Source organism: Poecilia latipinna, unplaced genomic scaffold (assembly GCF_001443285.1).
Source record: "Poecilia latipinna isolate Pla-1442-1.1 unplaced genomic scaffold, P_latipinna-1.0 Scaffold1155, whole genome shotgun sequence".
NCBI classification, from domain to species: domain Eukaryota; kingdom Metazoa; phylum Chordata; class Actinopteri; order Cyprinodontiformes; family Poeciliidae; genus Poecilia; species Poecilia latipinna.
In genome coordinates this window covers 147,099-170,760 of record NW_015113771.1, presented here as the reverse complement: position 1 = coordinate 170,760, position 23,662 = coordinate 147,099, and the positions used below count along the sequence as shown (strand labels likewise).

The window sequence follows — 23,662 nt, the reverse complement described above, 5'->3', positions numbered from 1 at the left end:
AACTTCCACCTCAAAAAGCAAAAAATAAGATGAACATATTTAAAAAAAAAATTGATTGTTTAAAAAAAAAAAAAATATATATATATATATATATATATATATATATATATATATATATATATATATATATATATATATATATATATATTTCTTGGGCCACAAGAAAACAAACAAATCCGGTCTAAGAAAGTTCCTGTTGTCAAATGAGCACTAATAAATGTACTCTTTGGTACAGATGCTGATACTGAGAGAAGAAAGCTACAAGTTAGCTAGTATCACAATAAAGAGGTGTTTAATATGAAGCCGCTATTATTTCAAAAGCAATAATGAAAAGCCATAATTTCTATGACAGAAAATGTAGATAGCAAACAACAAAGCTGTTTTTTTAAATCTCAGGATAATCTGCAATTAATGGCAGCCATACTAAATAAAGTTTCATTTTGAGATATTCAATTTTGCTCATTTTGCAGTTCTTGTAGACTTTTATTGTAAGTAAAGAAAGCATTAAATACGTCATGCTGTTGACATATTTAATTTGCAATTTTTAACAGACCAGTCATTTCCGTTCAAAATGTTTTTCCTACATAGCTTTGTTTTATGATCAATTAATTAAGAAATTAAACATCTCTTAATGTGAAACCATAGTCTAAATAAGAAAGTGTTCAGATTTTTAAAAAGTATTAGACGCTGGCAAATTATGAGCAGAAGATTTTAACAAAAAAGTTAAGTTTAGATGAAAAAGTAACAAACAAAACTGGCAAATGCTAGAGAAAATAGATGGCACGCATGCCTTGAAACTTAAAATCAACAATAAAAGAAATCAAAACCCATTTGTATTGGAAGCAGGCGATACGGGAATGTTTGTCTAGTGCTGATTAAACAGGACTTATAAAAGCATTTCTTACAGAAACTAACATGTCTGACACAGTTAGAGAACAGAGCTGGTTGTCAAGTAAAACTGAGAACTGTCCTTCAGTACAAAGTAACATAATGTGACATCACTGCACTCTCGCTCTTCATTTTTATTATCTCCATATTACTGACAAAAACTACATTCCAGAATCCATAGTTGTATGCAAAAGAAATGAAAGATTGACCAAAAGTGACAAAAAGTAACTTGCATTTCTTAAAAAGTAACCCATCTTCTCTGTAGAAGATGGGTTACTTAAATTTGACATGTTTATGTTAGAATATGCAGCTGAGAGCCATACAGCGAACATCACTGCCTCATGTTTTATTGTTTCCAGGCTAAAATGGTCTCTTCCTACAAAGTTCTTATTGTTTATTGCACACTTAGAGCTTTTAATTGAATAAAAAAGACATCAAAGAGAAAAAAAACAGAATTAAAATTTAATAGGACAAGTGTTTATCTGGCCCTTAAAATTAAGGTTGTAAAAAACACTTTGCTTTTTAAACTCTAAGATACCTTTCAGGGGAGCACAAGACTTTCTGTTTCTGTTAAGCTGCACTGTCTTTTACTGTCTACATGAAGACACTCATCTGAACACTAAATACCTGGGGGAAAGCCTCTGTACTGACACAGAAATGTAATTAATCCTTTAGTATGAATAATGCATGAGTCTATTTGTTAGTGAGACAGCTGTGGTGAAAGGAACCGTGGAGAATGTGTGAAGATTTTAAAAGATAAATGAGCTTTAATTCCAACAGAGATGTGACTTGTTGAAAACAAAACCTATTCACTGCAGATTGTTACCCAGAAGAAAAGGATACACAATGAGTAAAAGCAACTAATTTTGAGCGCGGTAGAGTAGGGTGAGTAATCCTGCTTCCACATTCAAACTAAATCAATAAAATAAATCTGGGATGGTTGAGACAAGAACTGGTTTGGATATTTTCATTTGAGGAACGAGCCATTTTCCTCAAATATATACAGAATATCAGAGCTGCTATAGATGAAAGAAAATAGCCACAGGGGAGTAAACATCCACCCTGAAAGACAAACAAATTAAAATATACATGTTTATGAGAAAAAACTTAGATAGTCTCTGATGTCAAAAAGTTGTACATTTCCAAGAAAATGTTTTTTTTCAGGCGTGGACTTACTATATTTACAGCAGGCATTGTCAAGTGAGAAAAAAAAATCAGAAATTTTCTGGGACTACAAAGTCTGACATTTGCGACATAAAAATATCAAATAGAATGAAAATTGAATTGCTAAACTAATATGCCTTTTAGCAAGCCTGCTGCTGAGCATTTACTAGCTGACCGTCAACACAACTGGGCAAAAATTCAAGACCTACATCCATATTTCAAAATAAGAGTAAAAATGATCAAGAAAAAAAAAGGAAAAACTCCAGTAGCATTTCAGAAAACATGAAACAATAAAAAATTATTTTTACATAATACTCTACATCATGGGTCCCCAAATGCATCTCTGCTCAAACACACCTGGATCAGACAAACTGCTCATCACCAGCCTATCGCAGCGCTGAATGAATGAGAGAATTCAGACATTTTTAGAACAAAGATGCATCTGGACTTGGGGACTCCTTCCTCACACTGTGTCAAATGCAAACCACCAAAAACACTTTAAAATATATTCTTCACATTGCAACCAGATCAATTCACAAGATTCACAAGTTAAAGTAGTTATAATAACTAGTCATAATTTTCCAGCTGACAGTGTGACGGATGTTTGTAGGACATGAAGAGACAGTAGTCTCGCTGTTTTAAAATGTGTCTCTGCACGACAGAAGGGAATTTTGTCAACCAAGACTTTTTATTACTCTGTAAATCACAGGAGATTGTTATCCACAAAACAGCATGACCTTCTACAGGCATCTCCCTTTCAAAGTGACGAGCAAAAAACCGCTTCCAGTGTCCTGTTTAAGACAGACAGACACCATTGTTTGTTTTTTCAGCTCTATGTGGCTCTGTGGACTGGAGGGAAAAGAAAAAATACAAGCAAAGTCAGAAAATAACAAGGAAAAAAGAGAAGAAGACAACAGGAAATCTAGTGGAACAACACAGAGACTGGCTTCAAGTCAAGCAGTGGGAAGCTGTACTGTCACCTGTTCCCCATTCAGAGAGGTCGTGTGACATTCCACAGTCGGGAACGGAGAGCCAGAAAATGCAATGAAGAAAACCGAACTTGGGGTGGATGATTACAATAATTCATCTGTTGAAGTGATGGGATCAACTTTTAAAGGGACAAAAGTAGCTGCTTCCAGTTAAACTTTGGCAAAAGAAGAGAAATGCTAAATATAAGATTTACCATTACATTTGAGATGTGTGGGGCATCTGATAGTGATTCAGATTCTCTTAGTATTATCTCTTACACAAGCTCCATTTTGTGGATTTTAAATCACTACATCAAACAACTTGGGTCATGGTTTCAGCACAAGTACAGGAACACATGCAGACAAGGTGTTGGACATCCTCCATAACCGTCGCCAGGACATGACAAAGCAGTTTTTTTTTTTGTCTTATGTGCCTAGAATCCTTGTTCCTGTTCTTACTTTGCATAGAAAGTAATTCCTGGCAGTACAGTGAAGGATGCAGTTAATGGAGCTGGCTGCTGAACGCAGCACAAAGCTCCCCAAACAGAGCTCTGTTGACTGAGGGAAATACCAATATGTGGGGAGTGGGTGTCATGTCAAGACTATAAATAATCACAACTTTAAACTCCCATTCCAGCAGTGACAGACCTCGACTGTCCCCATTTCAGAATTAGCTTGGATCTCTAACAATGATTCTTTCAGGAGAGAAACGGGCCAAGCTCCAGGTTCATTAATATGCTTGCATTAATCAGAGATTTCAGTCAGGATGCCAACTTCAGAGCCTGTTAGTGATTTGGCAGGTTGCCTATCAAATAAATCTGCTAATGAGAAACAAAGTATGTGAAGCTGTTGATTTACTCCAAGCAGCTTTAAGACATTAAAGTCATTAAGTAGTAATTGATCCTGTTGTATTATTTTACTAATTGGGGGTTGTGGACACAAGATGAACTGCTGCTTGTTCTTACTTCAGTACCTGAATTTCATGACGCTTGATTGACCAAAATTCAACCCACTTTGATGTGTGGCATTTTTATTTATTTATTTTTTTTTAGCAAAAATCATCCCAGCAGCTGAGGCGATCCACATCGTTACAGTCATTATGTGATTGAGGTTTATGAAGCTTCGCCTTAGACCCAGTGTAAAAGCTCTGCCTCTGGTTTATGAACTTGACAACAGAAGGAAAAAACAGTAACTCAGACATACAGTTGGTAGCTTATGATTCTGACTCTGACATATATTAGAATAAAAAAATTAAGTTTATGATGCCTTCAAACAATTTTGATAAACTCAGATTACGGCGTCATGGATTTGTCGGGCATGGATAAGTTCATTTAATTAACTGACATTTAAACTAAAACATTTCCAGTTGACTGTAGGTGCTGCTGGCAATTATGTGCAAGTATTAACACCAGACATGATACTGTCCAGGAAGGAGACAGGGAATGTCTCTTACCTGAACCTGTTTAGGTACAAAACATGCATTTTGATTGAAAGCAAAAGATCTTGAGCTGAAGCTGGTAAGAGAGCGAAATAAGTCCCTGGCTGACATGAGCTGAAATCACAACCAGAGAAAAAGATGCCAATATTCCGACGCAACATAAAAAAGTCAGATTACAGTTTAGAAATGTACTCAGGAGAATATAACGTAATTTCTGGAGACATGTGATCTAATGAGACTATAAATAAAGTGTTTGGTCGTAATGACCATGAGTCATTTCACGTAATGAGTGAAAAGAAAGGGAAAGCTTTGCAGCATGAGAACACCATCTCAAGTGTGAGTTACAGCACTTCCAGCAGCATGATGTGAGGGTTTTTTGCAACAGGAGGGACCGGTGCACTTCACATAACAGATCACATGATGAGAAAAGAACATAATGTGGAAATAATAAAGCATTATATTAAGCTATCAGCCAGGATGTTGAACAGTGGATGCAAATGGATCTTCTAAATGAATAATGACTTTAATCACAACATCACAGTAGTTACAACAAAATGGCTAAAAGACAACAATGTCAATGTTTTGTAGTGGTCACAATAAAACCATCTCAGATTTTATTTAGTAGCTGTCAAAGAGGTGAAGCTCCACCGTTATCCTGTCTCAACAGAGTTTTGGATTGACTTTGCCGTCTTTCCAATGATTTCAGATGTTTCAGATTCACATAATAACTTGCCTACTTGCTTTTGCTTTTAACATTTTTTTATGAATTTGCAGGTCTACAAACCTGACTCAATTACTTTCAACAGGAATGGGACAAAATTACAGCAAATTAATGAGAAGCTTGTGGATGGGTAACCAAAGGACTTAACTAAAGCCGGACAATTTCAGCACAATTTTACCAAACAGGAAAATTAACGTAGACCTTATTGAGTCATATTAAAATCTTAAAATAGACAAATGACTATTCTGGTCATGTGTCTTTTTATACAGAGTATGTAAAAATCTGGTGTCAACTATGGTGCTGTGACAGAGATTGAGTCATGAATTGTAATTATTAAATCTAAGTTGGCATCTTGACATTTTCAGAGAATTCAGTAGAGAATACAAAACGCATTCAATTTGAAAATGAACACTGAACTAGTAAAAGTTTTTGAACAGGTCAAACAGGAACTGGTTTTATTTTTAAAACCGGTAAGTTTCTCCGTTTTGATGCTAACTCAACAGGAAGTCCATTTACGTCTCATGCTAACGAGATGTTTGCTGCTGCATGTGTTGCTAACTTTCCAAGAGATGAAGAACTAACTGATCTGCAGCCAGCATCTCTTTCCTGCTGCCTGCGTTTCAGCTTCAGTATCTGTCTTCTTATCTGAGTGACTTCATTATGAAAGAACTAAATGAGCTTTTCCAAATGACAGCCAGCAAACATGTTAATATTTGCAACATGTCAAGGCTGCAGGGCATGAAAAATGAAGGAATTTTAATTCAAAAAGATGCTGAATAAATGCAAATATTAGAGTGATTTTCAAGAGCTAGCATGTAATTTCCTTTCAGCTGAAGTCAAAAGGTCAGCACTGGCCACAGCAAAGATTGACTTAGTCCACAAGAAAGTAAGCAGACAAAGAGCTGTGAGTAAACTACCACTCTTTATTGGTTTGCCTTCTTTCCAGTTCCAGATGTTAGGACGGCGGAAAAAGATTAACTCACACACACACTAATCTGTGCAATAAAAGGTGGAAAAGCTTTCAGAATACCACACACAATACTTCCCAAAAATCACAACCATTAATGACTATTTGTTTTCCAAATCAGCAGTGACTTAACAAGTCCACTACATCTTGTTCCCAGTATTTGCATTAAATAATACGGCAGGAGTATTGGGGGTTACATAATGTACAAAAAAATCACTTTACTGTTTGACTTTCCAGGAAAGTCAAGCAGTAAATGTGTCAGAGTCACCAAATGAGCACCAATGTAATGAAAAACTTCCTCTTAAGTATTATGTAATATGTCACCTGATTTTCAATCCAGCACTAATTTTCATTCCTACAAATGGTATTTCTGGGATCAAACCTGGATTTTACAAATAGAAAACCCTGCAACGACCTTCCAGAATCAGAATAAAAATAGAAAAGGTTATATTAGTTATGATACAATTGTTGTTACACTTTACAACAGCTTCATAGGCTAGTTGTGAGAAGTTGGGTGAAGTGACAGTCACGGTTCTCAGTGGAAAGATTTTCAAAACCTCTGAATTCTTCAGTCTGTGAGATTTGTGACATTATAACAAATGTATTTTATTGAGACAAGCCAAAATGAATAAAAATCAAAAGAGTGCGATATGCATTTGAACTTAACCTCCTATACTCTGTTGCTTTTAAAAACAATAAATCACCAAGACACACTCATTCACCTCACCTGACAAACCAGTCATTCACTCCACAAATCCGGTGTTTATGACAGCATGAAAAATGTAAATTTAGCTTTGAAGAAAATCCATAAGGAGACCCATTTATGGCTTACGACAAACCATGCAGGGGACACAGCAAATATGCGGAAGAATGTGATCTGATTAGATCAAAATTGAACCATGTTACCAACATGTGGCGCACAAGTTGAAGTGGAAAACTACACACTTGACAACCAATCCCCACAATGAAACACGAGGGTGGTGGCAGCATGCTGTGGGAACAACTTTTCTCTAGTTGGAAGAGGGCAGTTAGTCAAAGGTTATGAGAAGATTGATGGAGCCAAATGCAGGACAATCATGGAAGAAAACCAGTTAGAGGTTAAAACTGGAGCAGAGCTTCATTTGCTAGCAAAGCACAACAAAAGAAGGGTTTTCTTCAGAAGCTCTGGCAATATTTGGAAATTTCCATTGACTTTTTAATTGTGTATTGCAAAAAATATTTAATATCTATAATTTTCCTTCCACTTCATACTTTGGTGCTAATTGATTTTGGCCAATCATGTAAAATGTCACTAAAATATATTGAAGTTTCTGGTTGTAACATACAAAACAAGGTGTTCAAAATTCATTAATTGTTTTGAAAAGCACATTATATGTCCCACAGACATATAAAGACTCAATTTACTTCTAAGCAAGTGTTTCCCTTGCTCATCACTTAGGGAAGGCTGTATATTGTTAAAATGTTGCCAGTAGTAGTGGAGGAGCAATGCCTCCAACAGAGGGGGGTTTCAGGAGCCACACAGTCAGTTCAGTCAGATCAGGTTGCTCATTTTTACTCTTAATTATTAAGAAAAAACTTGTGTGTCTCGGAGCGGAACAGAGGCCTTTTTGATCTCATCTTCCTTTTTCAGATGTTATCTGGAAGAGATCTCCAAGACAGTTTGGACTAACTTCAAATAAAGGACATTATATTTGCTGCTTAATGCCCTTTTTGCTCCAACACAGTCCTGATATTCTAGAGTGGCAGCTGCATGTAACAGGACAACAAAACCTTACATGCGAAACACACTTCCATGAGGAATTTTAGTTGTTAGGCTGCCAAAACTAAACTTGTTCGACCTCAAACACTCACCACCCAAATGATTTATCCCCATGCTAGAAATATTTTTAATTCCTCCCAAGGCGTGCTCATTCATCTTTCTGCTCCAGCCTCTGCGTTTAATTCCAACTTTACACAACTCCACAGTTTCTCACAGATTATGCAGGTCATGGATTTCTGTAGTCAAGTATGAAATATTATGTGACAGAAAGGTTTCCAAATCGTTTAAAGTTCAAATGCAAGTACAACAGAAATGCAGTTATCAGCTCCAAATGGGGATGGCAATGTAGTTACAGAAAAAAAAATTCATGAATTAATTTTAAAAATAAAGTAAGATGAGAATGGCACCTTTTTTACAGATCAGTGTTCTTTAATGAGAAACCTGGAGCTGCTGCAGTAAAATGTGCAAACAGGCAGGGAAATGCATTGCTGTACTTTGAAACTTACGTTGCAGCCGCGGAAACGTGTCCACTCCTTGTCCGTTGGGCTCCTAAATGCATTTGTATGCATTTGTCCAGGAAGCAGAGATCTGGGCGAAAATAGAATCACACTCAATGGGATGCCTGCACATGGGCTGACCCTTCGGAAACGCTCAAAGGGAAGCGTTTAAATGGACGGAGAAGCCCTCAGAAATTCTTCATCGCACCGCACTCCTGAGGTGAGATGTCTCCCCCTTTTCAAAAAGTCCAAAAAAAAAACCTAGTGCGCTCTGCGGCGCGCAGGAGGATAATCTGGCTGTTGCTATCCAAAGTGAAGACGCGCAACAACAGCAAACTTGGGGGAGGAAAAAAAACGGAAGCGGCTTTGACAGCAAGTAGATCTGTGGCTGGATCGACGCGGTTGCTCTGACGGATGCAGATAATGTCTTCGGTTTGGTCTATCACCACAACATGAGACGGACTTGTGTGCGTCTTCTCCTCCAGGCGCTGGTTCCAGCTATGTGCCTCGACTTGCAGCGATGCGTGTGCACCCGCATTCACCCCATCACAACTCTAAACCAGCTGGTGGTGTTGGGTTTCATCAGACTTCTCCGTGACATCACGCGTAGAGTTTTGGCTTGTGCTCTTTGGATGTCTGATGTCTTCATTGATCTACTGTAACGTTAAAACGCGGTTAATGCAAAGAGCAGAGTCAACTTTCAGGGAACACTCGTGTCTGACTCACGCAGACAATAAATGAGGATCCTTATTAACAACCCCTGATAATGTAATAAGCAATCTAACACTTTGTAGGGAAGACTGGGGATGATTCAACATCTAACTGTAATTTTTGAAGATGAAGTTCTTTAATGTGCTACATGCACACATTTGTCTAGCACAAATGGTGCTGATTGAAAACCCTGTCAGTTTGTGAGTTAGTGTCAAAAGACATAAATGTTCTTTTTTACAACCTAACAAATACTGGCATGAGTTGTAACAATAAGACAAAAATAAAAATAGAGGCCATACTGTAGATTCCAGAAACAGAACAATCCATAACCACACTTCCCTGTCTCTGCAGAAGGTAAACATCCACCTCATGATGCAGCCACTACTATGCTTCACCATGGAGAGGAGGTCAGATTCATGTGCAGTGTCAAAAACTACTCAAACTATTTTTGAAATAACTCTGTAAGTGTTAAATTAACACCAATTCTGATAGGATGAAACAGACTCGGCATAGTGTTGATTTAACTCTGCAGAATTTGTTGTGTGTGCAGTGTTAGCTTTCTGCTCATGTAAGTTGTAAAGTTTAACTTTGTTCTCATTTAACGATACAGTAACTCACAAAAGCTCTTCTTCTTGCAACGGTTTTTTTCAGAGGACAGATTTATAGTTAGAGAATTACTACTAATGCTCTGCTGCACACACTGCCAACTCAGGTGGGCCGCCAAGTCTGGGTGAGTGTGTGCTTGTGCCAAACTCGTTCCATTTTCAGATTATTGATTGAACTTTGAGATGATGATTTAAATTTCTCCATAACTTTATCCACAACCTGCCAGTTGGTTTCTATTTAACCACACATCTTTTTATGTGCTAGTTTGGTCACATAAAATCCCAATAAAAGAAATAAATGTTTGTGGTTGAAATATCACAAAGTAAATGATTTTTCAAGGCAACTTAGTTCGAGGAGTTTGGATCTTCTCACAGCTCCTGCTGCAGACATTTAGTGATTGCATGTTGCCATAAAACATCTCTGCTGGCATTGATGCATTTTTTAAATAATTCCTTTTTGTTTCCTTTTCACATCACTGCAAACCACTCTCTGCTGCAGATTTGCCCAAACAGGTTCTAATTCCAGCCAAACACAGCTCTGTAAGTCCCCAGAGGAGATCTGACCTCCAGCCCATCACCCCCCACACACACATCAAACACAACTCAGCATCCTCCGCTGGACGGCCGACACTTCGCTCACTTCGGCCCGGACTGAGAGACGGTCCGTATGGTTTGCGGTTCAGGAGGTGGGTGGGATGTTACAGTGTCCGATTCTGGTGCCAGATGGAACTCACATGGTTTTCCACTTTGGTTACAACAAAAAGAATAAGTAGATTTAATGACCAAATCCATAAAAGGTCAGGCTGACACAGAATTGTCAGGCTAACGTACCGTCTGCATAAACTAGGAGGTTATTAAAAGCTTTTATGTTGTCAGCAACCGAAGCAGAGATGCTTAAACGTCTTCTGCTTCGGGTCAATCTCTCAAATTCATCAGAGAAGATGGTCTCCTAAAGAAGATGTGCACAGGTTGCGCTCTTTGCCATCTACCTGTCTAGGGGTAACAATATTCTGAGCAGATGTCGGTCTGCATTGCTGGAAAACCATGACTGTGGGATGCAAAAAAAGAGCAAGAAGCAACAATGTGGACTACATTAATAGACCTTTGATAAAGTTACAGATTCCCATATGGCCACTTGTAAAACGTTTTTTATTATATTCTAAAATGTTTTCAGAGGGGAAAAAAATTAAATCCTTAGTTTAAAAGCAAACTTTTCAGGACGAATTGCTTCTTTTCGCCTTGTGTCCAGATGCATGCTAATCAGTTCGGCGTGCGCCGAGCATCAGGACCTTGGACCCAAACAGTGACGGATAATCACAATCAGCTCTCGTCTCATTTTTCTCTCGTGATGAAGCTGCAGAAGCAGATGAGTTAATGCTGATCCTCCTGGAACGTCTGGTGTCTTCCTCCTGGACTCTCAGAGGTGTTTCCTGTTAGATGACAAGTCAACGATCTGTCATTAAATGTGAGTCACATTGCAGAGCCGTTGCCTCACTAAGTGCCCAATGTCCAGACATCCCTCTGATCACATGCTGCTCTCTCAGCATGTGGTCTGCACAGCGAGATGCAAACATCCTAAGAACAGAAAGATATTATGAAATAATAAACAGCTCTGACATCAGTTGCATTTTAAAAACAGATCTTTCCATATTTATTGTATTGTTCATTAAATGTTGCATTTACTGGCAGTGTGCTAGAGTTAGACTTATGAAAACGAGAAAGAAATGATTTGTGCTTTTGGACACGGCTTGGTTGAGGCCTCTGTCCCAGCAGATATGAGTACATATCCCTACATGCAAATTCCTGTTCTTTCAACACTTTCAGCTTCAGAGCTTCCTATTGGAGGGCCTTGATCCAAAAGTCCTGGAAGGAGTCCATCCTGTCTTTCAGAATAACATTTCAAATTAAGCCACAGCTTGTACATTTCAGGAGCATCATGACTTTCAACCTCATTGGTGAATTATCCAAGCAGTGTTAAGACAAAGGAAGAGTCAGGATGAAAAGAGACTCTGTCAGTTGTAAAGTGGGGGAAGAATTGGTAGCCTTTTTTGGTTGTGTTTTGCCTTTTGAACAAAACGCAGCACACACAGTGGATTTAAAACGCTTTCCAGTATTCATAACCCATCAGCTTTTTCACATTCTCTTTTAAATTCAATGTATTTAACTCACAATTTTATGTAACAGAGCAGAGTAGCTGCGTTTCTATTGCACAAACTGAAATGGTGAAAATAAATGTCCTAAATGGAAGCATGTCAATTACAACAAAACCTCACGTTTTCAATTCAACGAGGAGTTGGATTTTTAACTGTAGGGAAATTACAGTTAAACTGCACTTTTTTGAACAACTGGGAGTTACTACTTATTGATTGACAGCGCTAAGTCCCTCCTCTTGGCTCTGATTGGTTGTTTCTGATCAGGAGTGTCACATTTCTGCAGATGGCAGTAGGACCACAGGGAGGAGGAAGAGGAACTTGATTTTTACTCACAGATTATTAGTCTTATTGTACTGTAACAAAATAGTGACAGTTTTAACAAATATATTAAAATCCTTAATATTATATATAAAATCTACACACTGCAGCTTTCAAATTTGAATTATGTTTGCAACGGCACTTTAAGTGTTCCTCATAAACACAACATCTTTTCAGCGTCTGCCTTAAATGCGGCATGTGTCTCTTTAAATGCTGACTACCTGCAGACAGACAAGATCCTGAACCTGCCTTTGTCTCTAATTAGCAGACAGGGCCATGTGTAATTTCTGTCCTGTGTGCGTGTCACCGCCTTGTAAGGCTCTTATTTTCCCCAGCAAAGGAGAGAGTGGGCAACAGCTGGGGGAGTGCTTAACAGATGGTGAAACATGGAGCGCCGGTTAGCTGAAACAATGTTCTATCTAAGGGCACGTGTGTGAGCGAGATGCAGTGAGTGTGTGTGTGTGTGTGTGTGTGTGTGTGTGTGTGTGGTGGGCAGCAGTGCTTTGAAGGGATCATGGGAAAGTGGGGAGAGAGGGGCCGGGGGAGTGCAGGGCGAAGGGGGTGTTCAGGCAGGGAGAAAGTGTGGAGGCATGCAGGGAAAGTGAAGGCTGCCACTGGGGTCAGGAGGGCGCAGATGAGGAACACACATGGCGTCCACTGGAAAGGCGTCTTTTACTTTAGTTGGAACGATTTTTTGACAGTTCTGACTTCAAGAAACAACTCCAAGTTAGCTTACGCTTCATTAAAAATCATAACTCAATTTTCACTTACTTTATGTAAACTCTTTACTTGTTTAAGTGTAAATATCTTTTACAGTCTTTCTTTATTGGAAGGAGTTCACCAGAAAGAGACTGCTCTCCAAAACGTACTGTGCGGCTGAAGCAGAAGAAACGTTTGTGTATGTGTAATTAGTTTTGCACATGCTGAGTGGAAGTCGACCCTCAGCCCACAAAAACAAGCTCATTTGTCAACTTTTAAAAACCAGAGGAATCCGAGCGCAACCCAAATCATATGCACACGGCTCCATAAATTAGCCCGGCTCACGTTGGATGTTTAATAAGTGAGTCTTTTCTACAACATCAATTAGCGTCTGCAGGAAACCAGAGCTGTGTCTGCACATGAATTTCATCACGCCTCCAACAAAAATAAATGCCTGACACACAAGAAATTAAAATCAGGAGAGATAAAAGTCAAACCATGTTTTTCCATTACAGTAGATGTAATTAATTTATTTTCCCTGCCTCGCTTCCACTTTTGCGTCACCGGCCCTCACCTAAAGTGGAATTCCTTCGGCTTTCCCATGTGTAGTGTGAAAAGAAAAAGTATGCATTCTCTGAGCAAAGCAAATGTTTTGTTTCAGAGGAACCCGGGCAGGAAGTTGCTCTGTGGAGCGCTCTCATGAATTTGGATTTGCGTTGTACATCAGCTTCCAGCTGTCTTGGTTAGGTCTGTACAGGCTTTGCATAGCTAAATCTTTGTTCAATTATTTCTGGCAAATATTCCAAAGCTTCCTGAAACTGGATGAGAAACACCTGCAGGCTTCCGTCTTCAGGTCGCTCTACAGGTGATGATAATGTTCTTGAGTTTTGAGTTTGTGCTTTCTTTGAACCACCTAATCCTTCGGCAGCTTCATGCAGGATTGTCCGTTCGCTTTGGGTCATCGTGGTATTGATGGGTGAATCACTGACCCATAGGAGTTGTTTTTTCTCAAGGAACTCTTTGTATTAGGAGTTAATTCCTGTTTTATCTTGATTAGTTTTCGTGCCGCGGCTGCTGAGAAATTCTGTCATACGATCTCCACCAGTCCTCTGAGTTTATTGGCTCATTAGATCAGAGATTTTCCTCTTGTAGCCCTTAAATAAAGGTACACAAGTGGTTCCAAGTTGCTGTCAAGTATGTTTTACCTAAACCTGGTTTCTGTCCAGTTTTAAATCCTCGATCTCCTTTCAGTTTCTTCAATTTCTGGAGTCTCCCTTTAAATCAGACACCAAACTTTCTGTATGGTGCTTTGCAAATCTATTAATTCCCTTAATTTTATCACATTTTGTCACATTACAACAACTAACCTATATGTGTTAAAATGAGATTTTAGATGACTGACCAAAATAAATTGTGGAGAAAGTATTATAAAAGTTTTTTAAAGATAAAAACAGGAAAGCCGCAGGGTGCATTTGTATTCAGCCACTTTTATTCAGAGATCCCTAAACAAACCCAATAAAATCATGTTTAAAACTAGAAAGAATCTCTTGAAAGAGCCAATATTAATTGTGTCACCCACAAATTGAACCTTCATGAAAGTATAAAACCATTTTTGAGAGAAAGTCAAGTTCAGTTTATTGAGTGTGTATTGAGTTCAGTGAGGCTGTTAAGGGTTTACTGAGAGATAAATGGAGCTAAATGCAGGGGAACGTTTGATGAAAACCAATTAGAGGCTTGCAAAGCATTTCAGACTGGACAGCAAAACCAACACCCTTACATCCAGCCACAGATCTTATCTTGTTTGATGCTGGTTTTCTGAGCCACATGCAGACACTTCACAGCAGACAGAGGCCAGAAATAAAATGTATTGAACAGTAAATGATGTGAACTGAGCTGGCTGGTTCCAACGGGTAATGGTTTGTTCACAGACACTTATATTGCAAAGAACAATGATTTCTATGTGTTAAAGCTGCTGTAGTCGTATCCCAATCAACCTTCAGCTGTAATTAAGCATGTCACCAAGCTTGCAACATGAATTATTTTGCAAGAAACTGTTAATATTTCTAATGTTAGGTCACTCTATCCTTCTATTTTTGTCATGAACTCCAGAATATTTATTAGAAATCTTTTTTTCACCAGATCTAAATTTGGGTGTTTATTTACACAAGTCTTCAAAATTTGTTGTGTGGCCATTAAACAGATAAAGAAACTTGTTTCGCTTATCAGTGTTGCTTTTTCTGTCTCTTTGTTATGGTCTGGATTTTGTAAAACTGATCCAATTTGACAGGAAACATGATTCTCACTTGTAATTAGGAAAGTCTGGTGTTTCTGCACTTCACCAAGAATGGCTAAGATCAATTTTATCAACACTGATCTAACATTTTCTAAAGCTTTGCCTTCTCCCAGTTTGAAAGGAAGAGAGGAGTAGCCAGAGAAGAAGAAGAAGAAAAAAAAGCCACCTTGACCTCACTTTCATCTCTGGGGCTCATCCTCTGTCTGGCGTGAGGTCTCAAAGGAGCTGGCCCTTGAACAGAGACTGGCTTTATGCTTGCTTACTACAATGTGCTTCAAACAAAATCCTATTTAATTTTTTTTTTTTTTTTAGAAGCGGAGGGTTGAGAGAGCAGGTTGAAAGGCATGTTGACTCATATCTCAGTGATACTAATAGTCTCCTTGCAATTTTGGCCTAATCCCATGTCTTTTTCTATGTGTGAAGTGATGCCAGGGCTGGTGATGCTAATCTTTATGCAATGATAAAGTGATGATAAAGCCTCAGAGGGTCAAAGACGAATCATTTTATGGGTTCCTGCTCATCAATCATGTGTCCATGTAGTGTTTGTGGCAGGTGTTATCACACTTTGCATAATTTTTGCATTTTATTCTTATGTGTATACATTCCCTCCAAAGCCATTTCCAGCATTTAGGCAAGATATATGCCAAATATAGTCAAACAGTTTGGCAAAGCTTTCCTTAAACACACAATAACCTCTCATAGATTATATAATTTTTCTGAATATTTCTTGAATATTCAAGGAGCTTGCTGTCATAGTTGATCACTTTTCTATAGAGCAAACGCTATGTGATAATGGCTTTGTGTTTGCTGGTAAGGAGATTGTGGATCTTTTGTTTCTGTTCCTTGGTGAGATCATTTTGGTTGCATCTAAAGCTGTAGTAGGACCAGAAATGTTGCATTAAATTGCTTGGAAAAATACCAAGACCAGTCTGTGAGTAATTAGGTTGCACCGCTGGATAACTCCCTTTGGAGTTTGCAGACTCATATTGTGGATAAACCACTGATGCTTTACCAGGATTTGCATGTGGATGCTGATCTAATGCCACAACAATAACAAACCACTGCAACTTCACCACAGAGGTTTTATCAGGGAAGCTGTTAGGAACACGTCCCTTTCTTGGTTCGGTAAATGGGGCACTAGGCCATAAATGACACATTTACTGGTATTCTGACGTCACTTTTCTAACATCTATGCCCCTGCTGTGTTTGCTGCTCTGAGTTTAATCCATGTAGAATATGTTAGAGGGGATGGTGCAAATATGAGAGTGACAGCGTAAGACTCCAGATGGAGTGGTGCAGGGCAGTAACCTTGTTGTTACTGGCAACTGAGTTCAGCAATACATCCTCCCTGTTCAGAGAAACAGGTCTTCACACCAACTTACTGCTGCCATTCCCTCACTTTAAGGGAGACAAAAATATTTCGCATGTCTGCTCTGACCCCAGAGCTGCTTCACATCAGAGGTCAACGCCCATCCAGCCCACTCTGTCAGTCTGGATGTCATTATGTCTATTATTCATCATGTAATTATTCATTTTAGCAGAAGGTGATTCTCATCTCCATTTATTTTGAAAAAAGAAAATCAATCTTCAGACATGGAACTTAGTTGCTTGGTTACTACTTGCAAATGAACCATCATCCTTTTACCACAGGAAACGTGAGGTTAGCAAAACTCTTTCTGGGTTTTACAAGCTGCTTGCTCTCAAGAAGCCTTGCTAAAAGATGTTCAAGATGCCAAAATTAAAAAAAAAAAAAGAAAAACATGGTGAGAAACATGCAGTTTTCATGTTGTGATTGATTTTGTTGGCACTTAAAGGAAATGTAGCTGATCCTCCTATCTTTAGATCGCTACCACTTTTTTACCTGCAGCAAAAACTACAGCCTTATAAAGGAGTTAGAAACTGAAAATGTAATTGTTGAACACTTCGGTAACACTTTATTTGAAGGGGGTGAATAAGACTGACATGACACTGTCATAAACATGAATAAGCCTTCATGAATATTTATGACTGTTGTCATAAAGCTTCATTCGGTAAATTATGACACTTTTAATACAAAGTTGACATTATTTAAAATGTCTTTGTTATGGCAACTTGACATTAACCAAGAAATCATTACTGTTTAAACTTTACCTTTAATAACATAAAGTTACCTATTTTTTAAAGTATAATCAATAATACTTTCATAACAAATTTAGATCAGTAATGATTTCTTGGTTAATGTCAAGTTGTCATAACAAAGAGATTTTGAATAATGTCAACTTTGTATTAAAAGTGACATAATTTACCGAATGACACTTTATGACAACAGTCATAAATATTCATGAAGGCTTATTCATGTTCACGACAGGTTTTTTATGACAGTGTCATGTCAGTCTTATTCAGCCCCCTTCAAATAAAGTGTTACCAACACTTCAAACCAAAAAAGAAATGGAAAGCAGACAGTCCTTTTGTTTCATGGGAGAACACAAAAAATAAAGTGTTCCTATAAAGATTAAAAACAAATGCCCCCAAAATTGTTCCCAGTCTCAACTGAGGTGCAACACGGAGCGAGAGGGGAAGGAAGTGGAGCTTCAGGTCCATTGTAGAAGGAGATGACCAGGTCTGGCTAAATGCTTTCCACAATCAGACTATCACTCATCCATCAACTGCCGCATGTCAAAGTCTGTTGTCACCAAGACAAAAATAGCTCCGACTTTCCTTCCCTGCAGGCTGACGGACCAAAGCTGAACCACCTGTCAGCCAGAGCTCAAGATAAAAAGCCAAGCAACAGTCAGTCATGGACAATCTCCACTACCTCATGTGTTTGCTGCTATGGTTACAGCCAGCTTTGGTGCGACTGCCTGGGAACGAAACACTTCACAATCATGACCTCATATGTGTAGGCGCCTGGGCTCGTGTAACTTTTACAAAAGCAAGAAGAGCAATGATCAATGTCAACTCTAGGATAAAAAGATGGGAGTTTAAGAATTGCCTCAACAGTGATTGTGTTGCATCCAAAGAAAATATATTTTAGATTATCTCACCTCTCCATTGAACCATTCATTGCTTATTATGGAGGATCCCAACACCTTTCCAGGGTTCTGGACATAACTCATGATCTTCTTCCAATAGGATATGTCCTAAAACAATCATCCAATTCCGTTTTGGAGGCATTCTGTTCAGATCCTCAAACCATCTCAACTGATTTTTCTTTAATGGAGCTACAAAGGCTGTAGTCCAAGTATCCACCTCAAGCCTATCACTAAGGCTGAGTGAACCCTAAGGAGGAAGTTGATTTTATCTACGTTTCCAGAATCTGTTTCTTTCTATCATGATCCGTCATCTCATGAATACTCAGTGTCCTGGTCTAAAAAACAGCAACTTGTTTACATTATCTTTCTCTTTCAATAACAGGAATTCTGAAGTGTGCATAAGTGCGTGACCTAGTCAAAGTCTACAGTTCTAAAGTGAAAAATTAGCCACAAGTGGAAAACATTTAGGACAGTTGTCAATTTTCTTGGGAGTGGACATCCCAGCAGCTGTGAAACTGTGAGATGCTTGTAAAAACCAAACAAACAAACAAAAACAAAAAAAAAAACGGGGAGATAAATTTGAGTCTACAGCCCCGTCACAGTCTATGAGTTTTTAATCAGACTGAGACCCAAACTGTTCACTGAGCCTGTCAGTTTCTTGGTATAGATTTCCTAAAAATAACTTTTGAAAGTCCCTTCTCTTTGCTTAAGTACATCATCATCCTCACAAATTAATTAAATAACAAATCATTTTTGTTGATAATTATTTATGTTTTGCATTTTGTATGTCATTCCCCAATCTTTCTGATGTTTTCCTAACTTGAGTAAATGCTTGTTTCTACACAAAGAATTAGGAATAAAGCTGGTGTTGCACATTTTTGGCTAGGCATACGGCTTTTGATTATGCTTTCCACCAAACTCTATAAAGACGTTTGCAGTCTTTCTACTTAGCAAATGCTTACTCTGATTGTCAAATACAATTTGAGAATGAAATCATGATTAAAGTCGACACACTCCCTAAATTGCACATGGAAAACCGCTTTGTTCTTCAGAATTACAAAGTGGCATTTTTCTTTTCAAATCTGAAATTCTGTCTTTTAATCTGTGCAAATATGTCTTTAATTAAAATGATCTTGTTTGATTACTGAGGTCTGTTTTACAAGAACGGGGATTTTATTTCAGAGAACCTCATTACTGAAGGAACACCCACCAAGAATGACACTTTGGACCAACATGCATGACAACATCTAAAACAACTCAAAGGTTTCTTACACTATAAAGTTTCCTAGCAAAATTAAAGGCACATATTAAACACACTATTTAGTATTTTCTTCCGTAGTTAATTAGTTAGAGTATGTTAAATGATGAAAATATATCATTCTAGAATTTAGATGGTTAAAGGAAGTTGATAAATATGGGAATGGTGACGATCAAGAGGACTTCTGTTAATATTTTAATCAAATTATTTACTGAATCTGTGAAATAAAAATATTATACACGACATTATACGAAACCAAAACTGGAGCAAGAAGTAAATAACTTTTCACATCAGTCTCTTGCTCTTACATGTACCTTAGGTTTTAAAATAACATCGATTGTTAAACAACATGAACGTTGTTTTCTTCCTTGTCACACACCCTGTTAGGAATATAATAAAAAATAATAATTTGTACAAGTGCACTAGACTGAGACTGGCCTGAGTTCAACAATGTCATGACTTCTGCACTGTTTTTAGTTGACTGGCTCTGCTGAATACTGGAAACCCAAATACTGAAAAGCCACAACAGTGTGCAGATCAGATGTAGACGTATTATATAATGAGACTGACTGAGCAAAGGAAAGGGATGAGTTTCCCCTGAAAGTGTTCACTGGTAGAAACTTTGTATGTTAAAAGTGGCAACAAAGGGTTGTTTAAAAAATGCATCAAAAACCAACTTAGAACATTTTTTAAATTTCCACAAGAAATGTCATGTCACCTGACAATTGTCTTGTGTTAGTCAGAGTATTTAGCCAAAATACCAGAGATAAAAAAAGTAATGAAAAAGACTTAATTTTCTCCACGCTGACAAACCCAATTTCCTCTAAACTAAGAAAATACACAAAAAGTCCAGAACAGAGTCATACTTAAAAATAAGGACAGCCCCAAGGTGAAGTACAAAGTCAAACAGTAATTTCAGGGAGGAAAGAGACATTTTTGTTTAGACAATGGGGATCTGTGAATAATTATCCTCTAATGAGCCGCCTGTGGCAGAGAAGGTATCTAACTATCCTCTGTCCTGCATGTTGCACACTGCCTGCTGGTGGTTCGCCACATGTAGTGGATTCTCTTCTGGAAAACACTGAGCTAAATTGTAGGGAATCAGCCTAAATAGAACAAGATGACCCACCTCTATCTGTCTGTGTTTTCATGACTGTAGCCCATTTTCAAGGATTTTTTTTTTTTTGCTTCAGAATAATTCAACCGTATTTTAACCCTGTCGCTCATTAACAGTGTGAAGTTAATTTACAAACATTTAACTTATGTTAAAGTAACATCCTAAGCACTAAATGTCTCATGAAGCACAGATCAATACATAATTCAAAAATAAAAAGAGCATGGTTGCCCTTCTAAAATTACAGACCAGCCAAGAAGAGCTTCAGAGATACGTAATGGAAACCACATGGCAACTGGACCTATGATGGAGCAATTTTGATCAGTGTGTGTTCATTTATCCGAATGGCCTAGTTAAAGAATAGACCAGACTCAAATTGAGAATCTGTAATGGAACATATTAATCAGCAATAAGACATATTGGGTTATGTACTGAGCACTTAACAGACATTACTGCATTCATGTCAACACTCAACATTTCTTTTTTCTTCTCACCTTTAGTTCCAATTGGTATTCCTCTGCCTTTCAACCATCCAGCACCATTTAAATCCCTTGAGTATGAAAGTGTAGTAATCTTGTAGTAATCTTTGTGAAATATACCTTAAGTGCATAAAGACTTCTGTAACATTCAGATTTGCTTCTAGGGTCCAGTTAGTACAACCGGTTAGCCAAACCTGCAGGATTCAGGAGTGAGAAAAGGAACTGAGTCACAAGGAGAGAAAAAAAAAAAAAACATCGTGACTTTGCTTTCACAAGATCCTGAAAAAGTTTAGCAAGTTTTTTACGAGATCACGCAAAAATGTTTAACATGTAATTATGGTAAATTATGAGACGTATAATACAACCACAGCAATGGAGAAAACACACCCATGAGTGAAATTTATAGATTTTTATTCTGAGTTTGGCCTAAACTATAAACACATTATATCAGTGGTTGGCAGAAGATGCTGTTTTCATATGAGTGAGTGAAATCTCAAGAGAGTTTTTAGCACACAAAGACTCATTCAATGCAAACTCTACTCTGACGTCGGAGGTTTGGTTGGATTCATTAAGGCCCATCTGCAGCAATCAGGACAGTTTAGCAGGTGTTACTAAGGTCTGTGCTGTGTTTTCTGCTGAGATGTTTCACCTAATTAGACTAATTAATTAGGTGCATGTCACCATAAGTAGCTGATTTGGTATCATATATTTAGTTCTTCAAAACGTAAACTTCGCCTTGGTGATAACTGTGTCAAAATAGAATTGCAGACCGAAGTAACACATCAAGCAAAGGCAACTCGATATTGTGAAGATTTGCATGATTTTGCAAGTGTGAGTTTACTTTTTTATGCATTTTCTCAATGTTCCTTGTGAGGCTCAGTAGGAACAAATAAAAAAATAAATAACTCTTCGCACACACAGAGAGAGCAAGCTCTTCAGGATTACACCATTATGCATCCTGCCTAGATTCACAATGTTGTAGAGGATCATCATTATGTTCCAGAGTTAGATAATATGACATTATCATTTGAGGTACTCTGAATCCAGCCTGACTCATCTGTACCTAATCTGCTTCTTTTAAGAGGCCATGTAAAGTCCCTTTTGTTATTTATAACAAAAACATCCAGAAAAAGTAGAAAATACATGAACAACATCAAAGGCTTTAACCAAGAAAAAAAAAAAAAAAGAAAATCACGAGCTTCTTCCACAAGGACCCATACATTTGTTAAATACCACTTAAATCTTTTTTATTTGGTAATTTTGGAAAAACATTCAAATGAAGATAGTTTAACTAATGAGTCCTGGAATCTAATCCAGATACTACTTAGAGTTTAGCACTTACTGATCAGGTCAGGTTTTCAGTAACACATTGCTGGACAAAGTCTTTTCAGAGATATTTGCCAAGTTTCTCTCAGCGAGTCCTTTAAAAGCTCAAGAGCTTTAACAAATTCTAACTAAAGAGACCGGGCTGACTCACTTCTGTCCTGCAGATTTAAAACATTGATCTTACAAAAACGTAAACTTGTTTAACTTTAAATGGAAAGTGCTTAGTTCCAAGAAGACGGTAAGAGTTTAAGGGAAGGTGAAAGGAGCTAAATAGAGGCTGACGCTGGAATAAGACCTTTTAGAGAAGATTTGAGACATGAGGTTTGGATGACAGTAACCTCATTTCCATTAGCCATAAAATAGTGCAAATTAAAATGCAGAAAATAAATTTGCTGAATGGAAACGTGCCAGTTTGGAAAACGCTCATGTTTTTTGATAAAATGTTTTTTGTGAGATGGTTTTTCAAAATAGATGTTTTTCGCAAAACTACAATGGAAAAACTCTTTTTGCATCACACATGATCAACGGCTGGATATTACTACAGGCAAACACAACAAAGAAGGCGATAGGAAGTAGTAGAAAGTTTATGGTTTATTTTTGTTTTTATGACAACGTGCAGTTGGTTCCACCAAAGTTCTCACAGCATCAGACAGTTTATAAAAAGTTGTTTGTTATTTAAATGTATTGAATCTATAGTTCTTCTGTAAAATCACCAACGACAGCTTTTACAAGGGTGTAAGGGGAATGTCACTCCAACACCTGACTCAGACGCCAACGTTTCTTCTGATGGCTGAAATTTGACTATATCTCATGTAACTGTTTGCTTCCATGATTTTTAATGACCTGTCATGTTAGCATCTCATTGAAGTTTGTGGTTCTAACAATTATTTTATAAGGCACTCATATCTGGACAGAGTGGATGTATTTACAGTAAGTTTTTGTTGTTAAAAATCAAGAGAACCTTGTGAAAGCACCCTATTTTGCCGCCCCAATATTTATTTAGCATATATACAACAAATGTATTGGAAAGTTAGATCATTAGTGGTAGAATATTCAGGATTTCTGTCTTATTCCTGAGAGAAAGTTACATTATATTACCAATCATGCTATGAATGCTTTGGCCAAACATCTTGAGAACCATAAAGGAAAACCGAGAAAACCAAGGCTCCAATTACACCAAGTTGGTTTTCAGGGAAGTGATAGGATTTTTGTAGTGATCCAGCTGCTTGTTTGCACTTCCTCAGTGATTGAAAGATCTGATACTTCTTGAAACCAGTGGAACTTTTCAGGAAC

At 37.7% G+C, this 23,662-nt stretch overlaps 1 protein-coding gene and 1 long non-coding RNA gene across 2 annotated transcripts in view; one reads left to right on the top strand and one right to left on the bottom strand.

The window, feature by feature from the left end:
* Positions 1 to 9,053, bottom strand: part of col24a1 (collagen type XXIV alpha 1 chain) — a 41,094-nt gene extending 32,041 nt beyond the window's left edge. Inside the window, exon 1 of the mRNA XM_015053033.1 lies at positions 8,412 to 9,053. Within this exon, the coding sequence (XP_014908519.1) occupies positions 8,412 to 8,464 (53 nt within the window). The 5' untranslated portion in view covers positions 8,465 to 9,053. The remainder of the gene's footprint in view (positions 1 to 8,411) is intronic.
* A 495-nt stretch (positions 9,054 to 9,548) lies between these two features.
* Positions 9,549 to 22,342, top strand: LOC106960102 (uncharacterized). The gene is made up of 3 exons (XR_001427499.1): positions 9,549 to 9,657; positions 10,674 to 10,678; positions 22,330 to 22,342. It is a non-coding gene; the product is annotated as an uncharacterized LOC106960102 (long non-coding RNA).
* Positions 22,343 to 23,662: the final 1,320 nt, after the last annotated feature.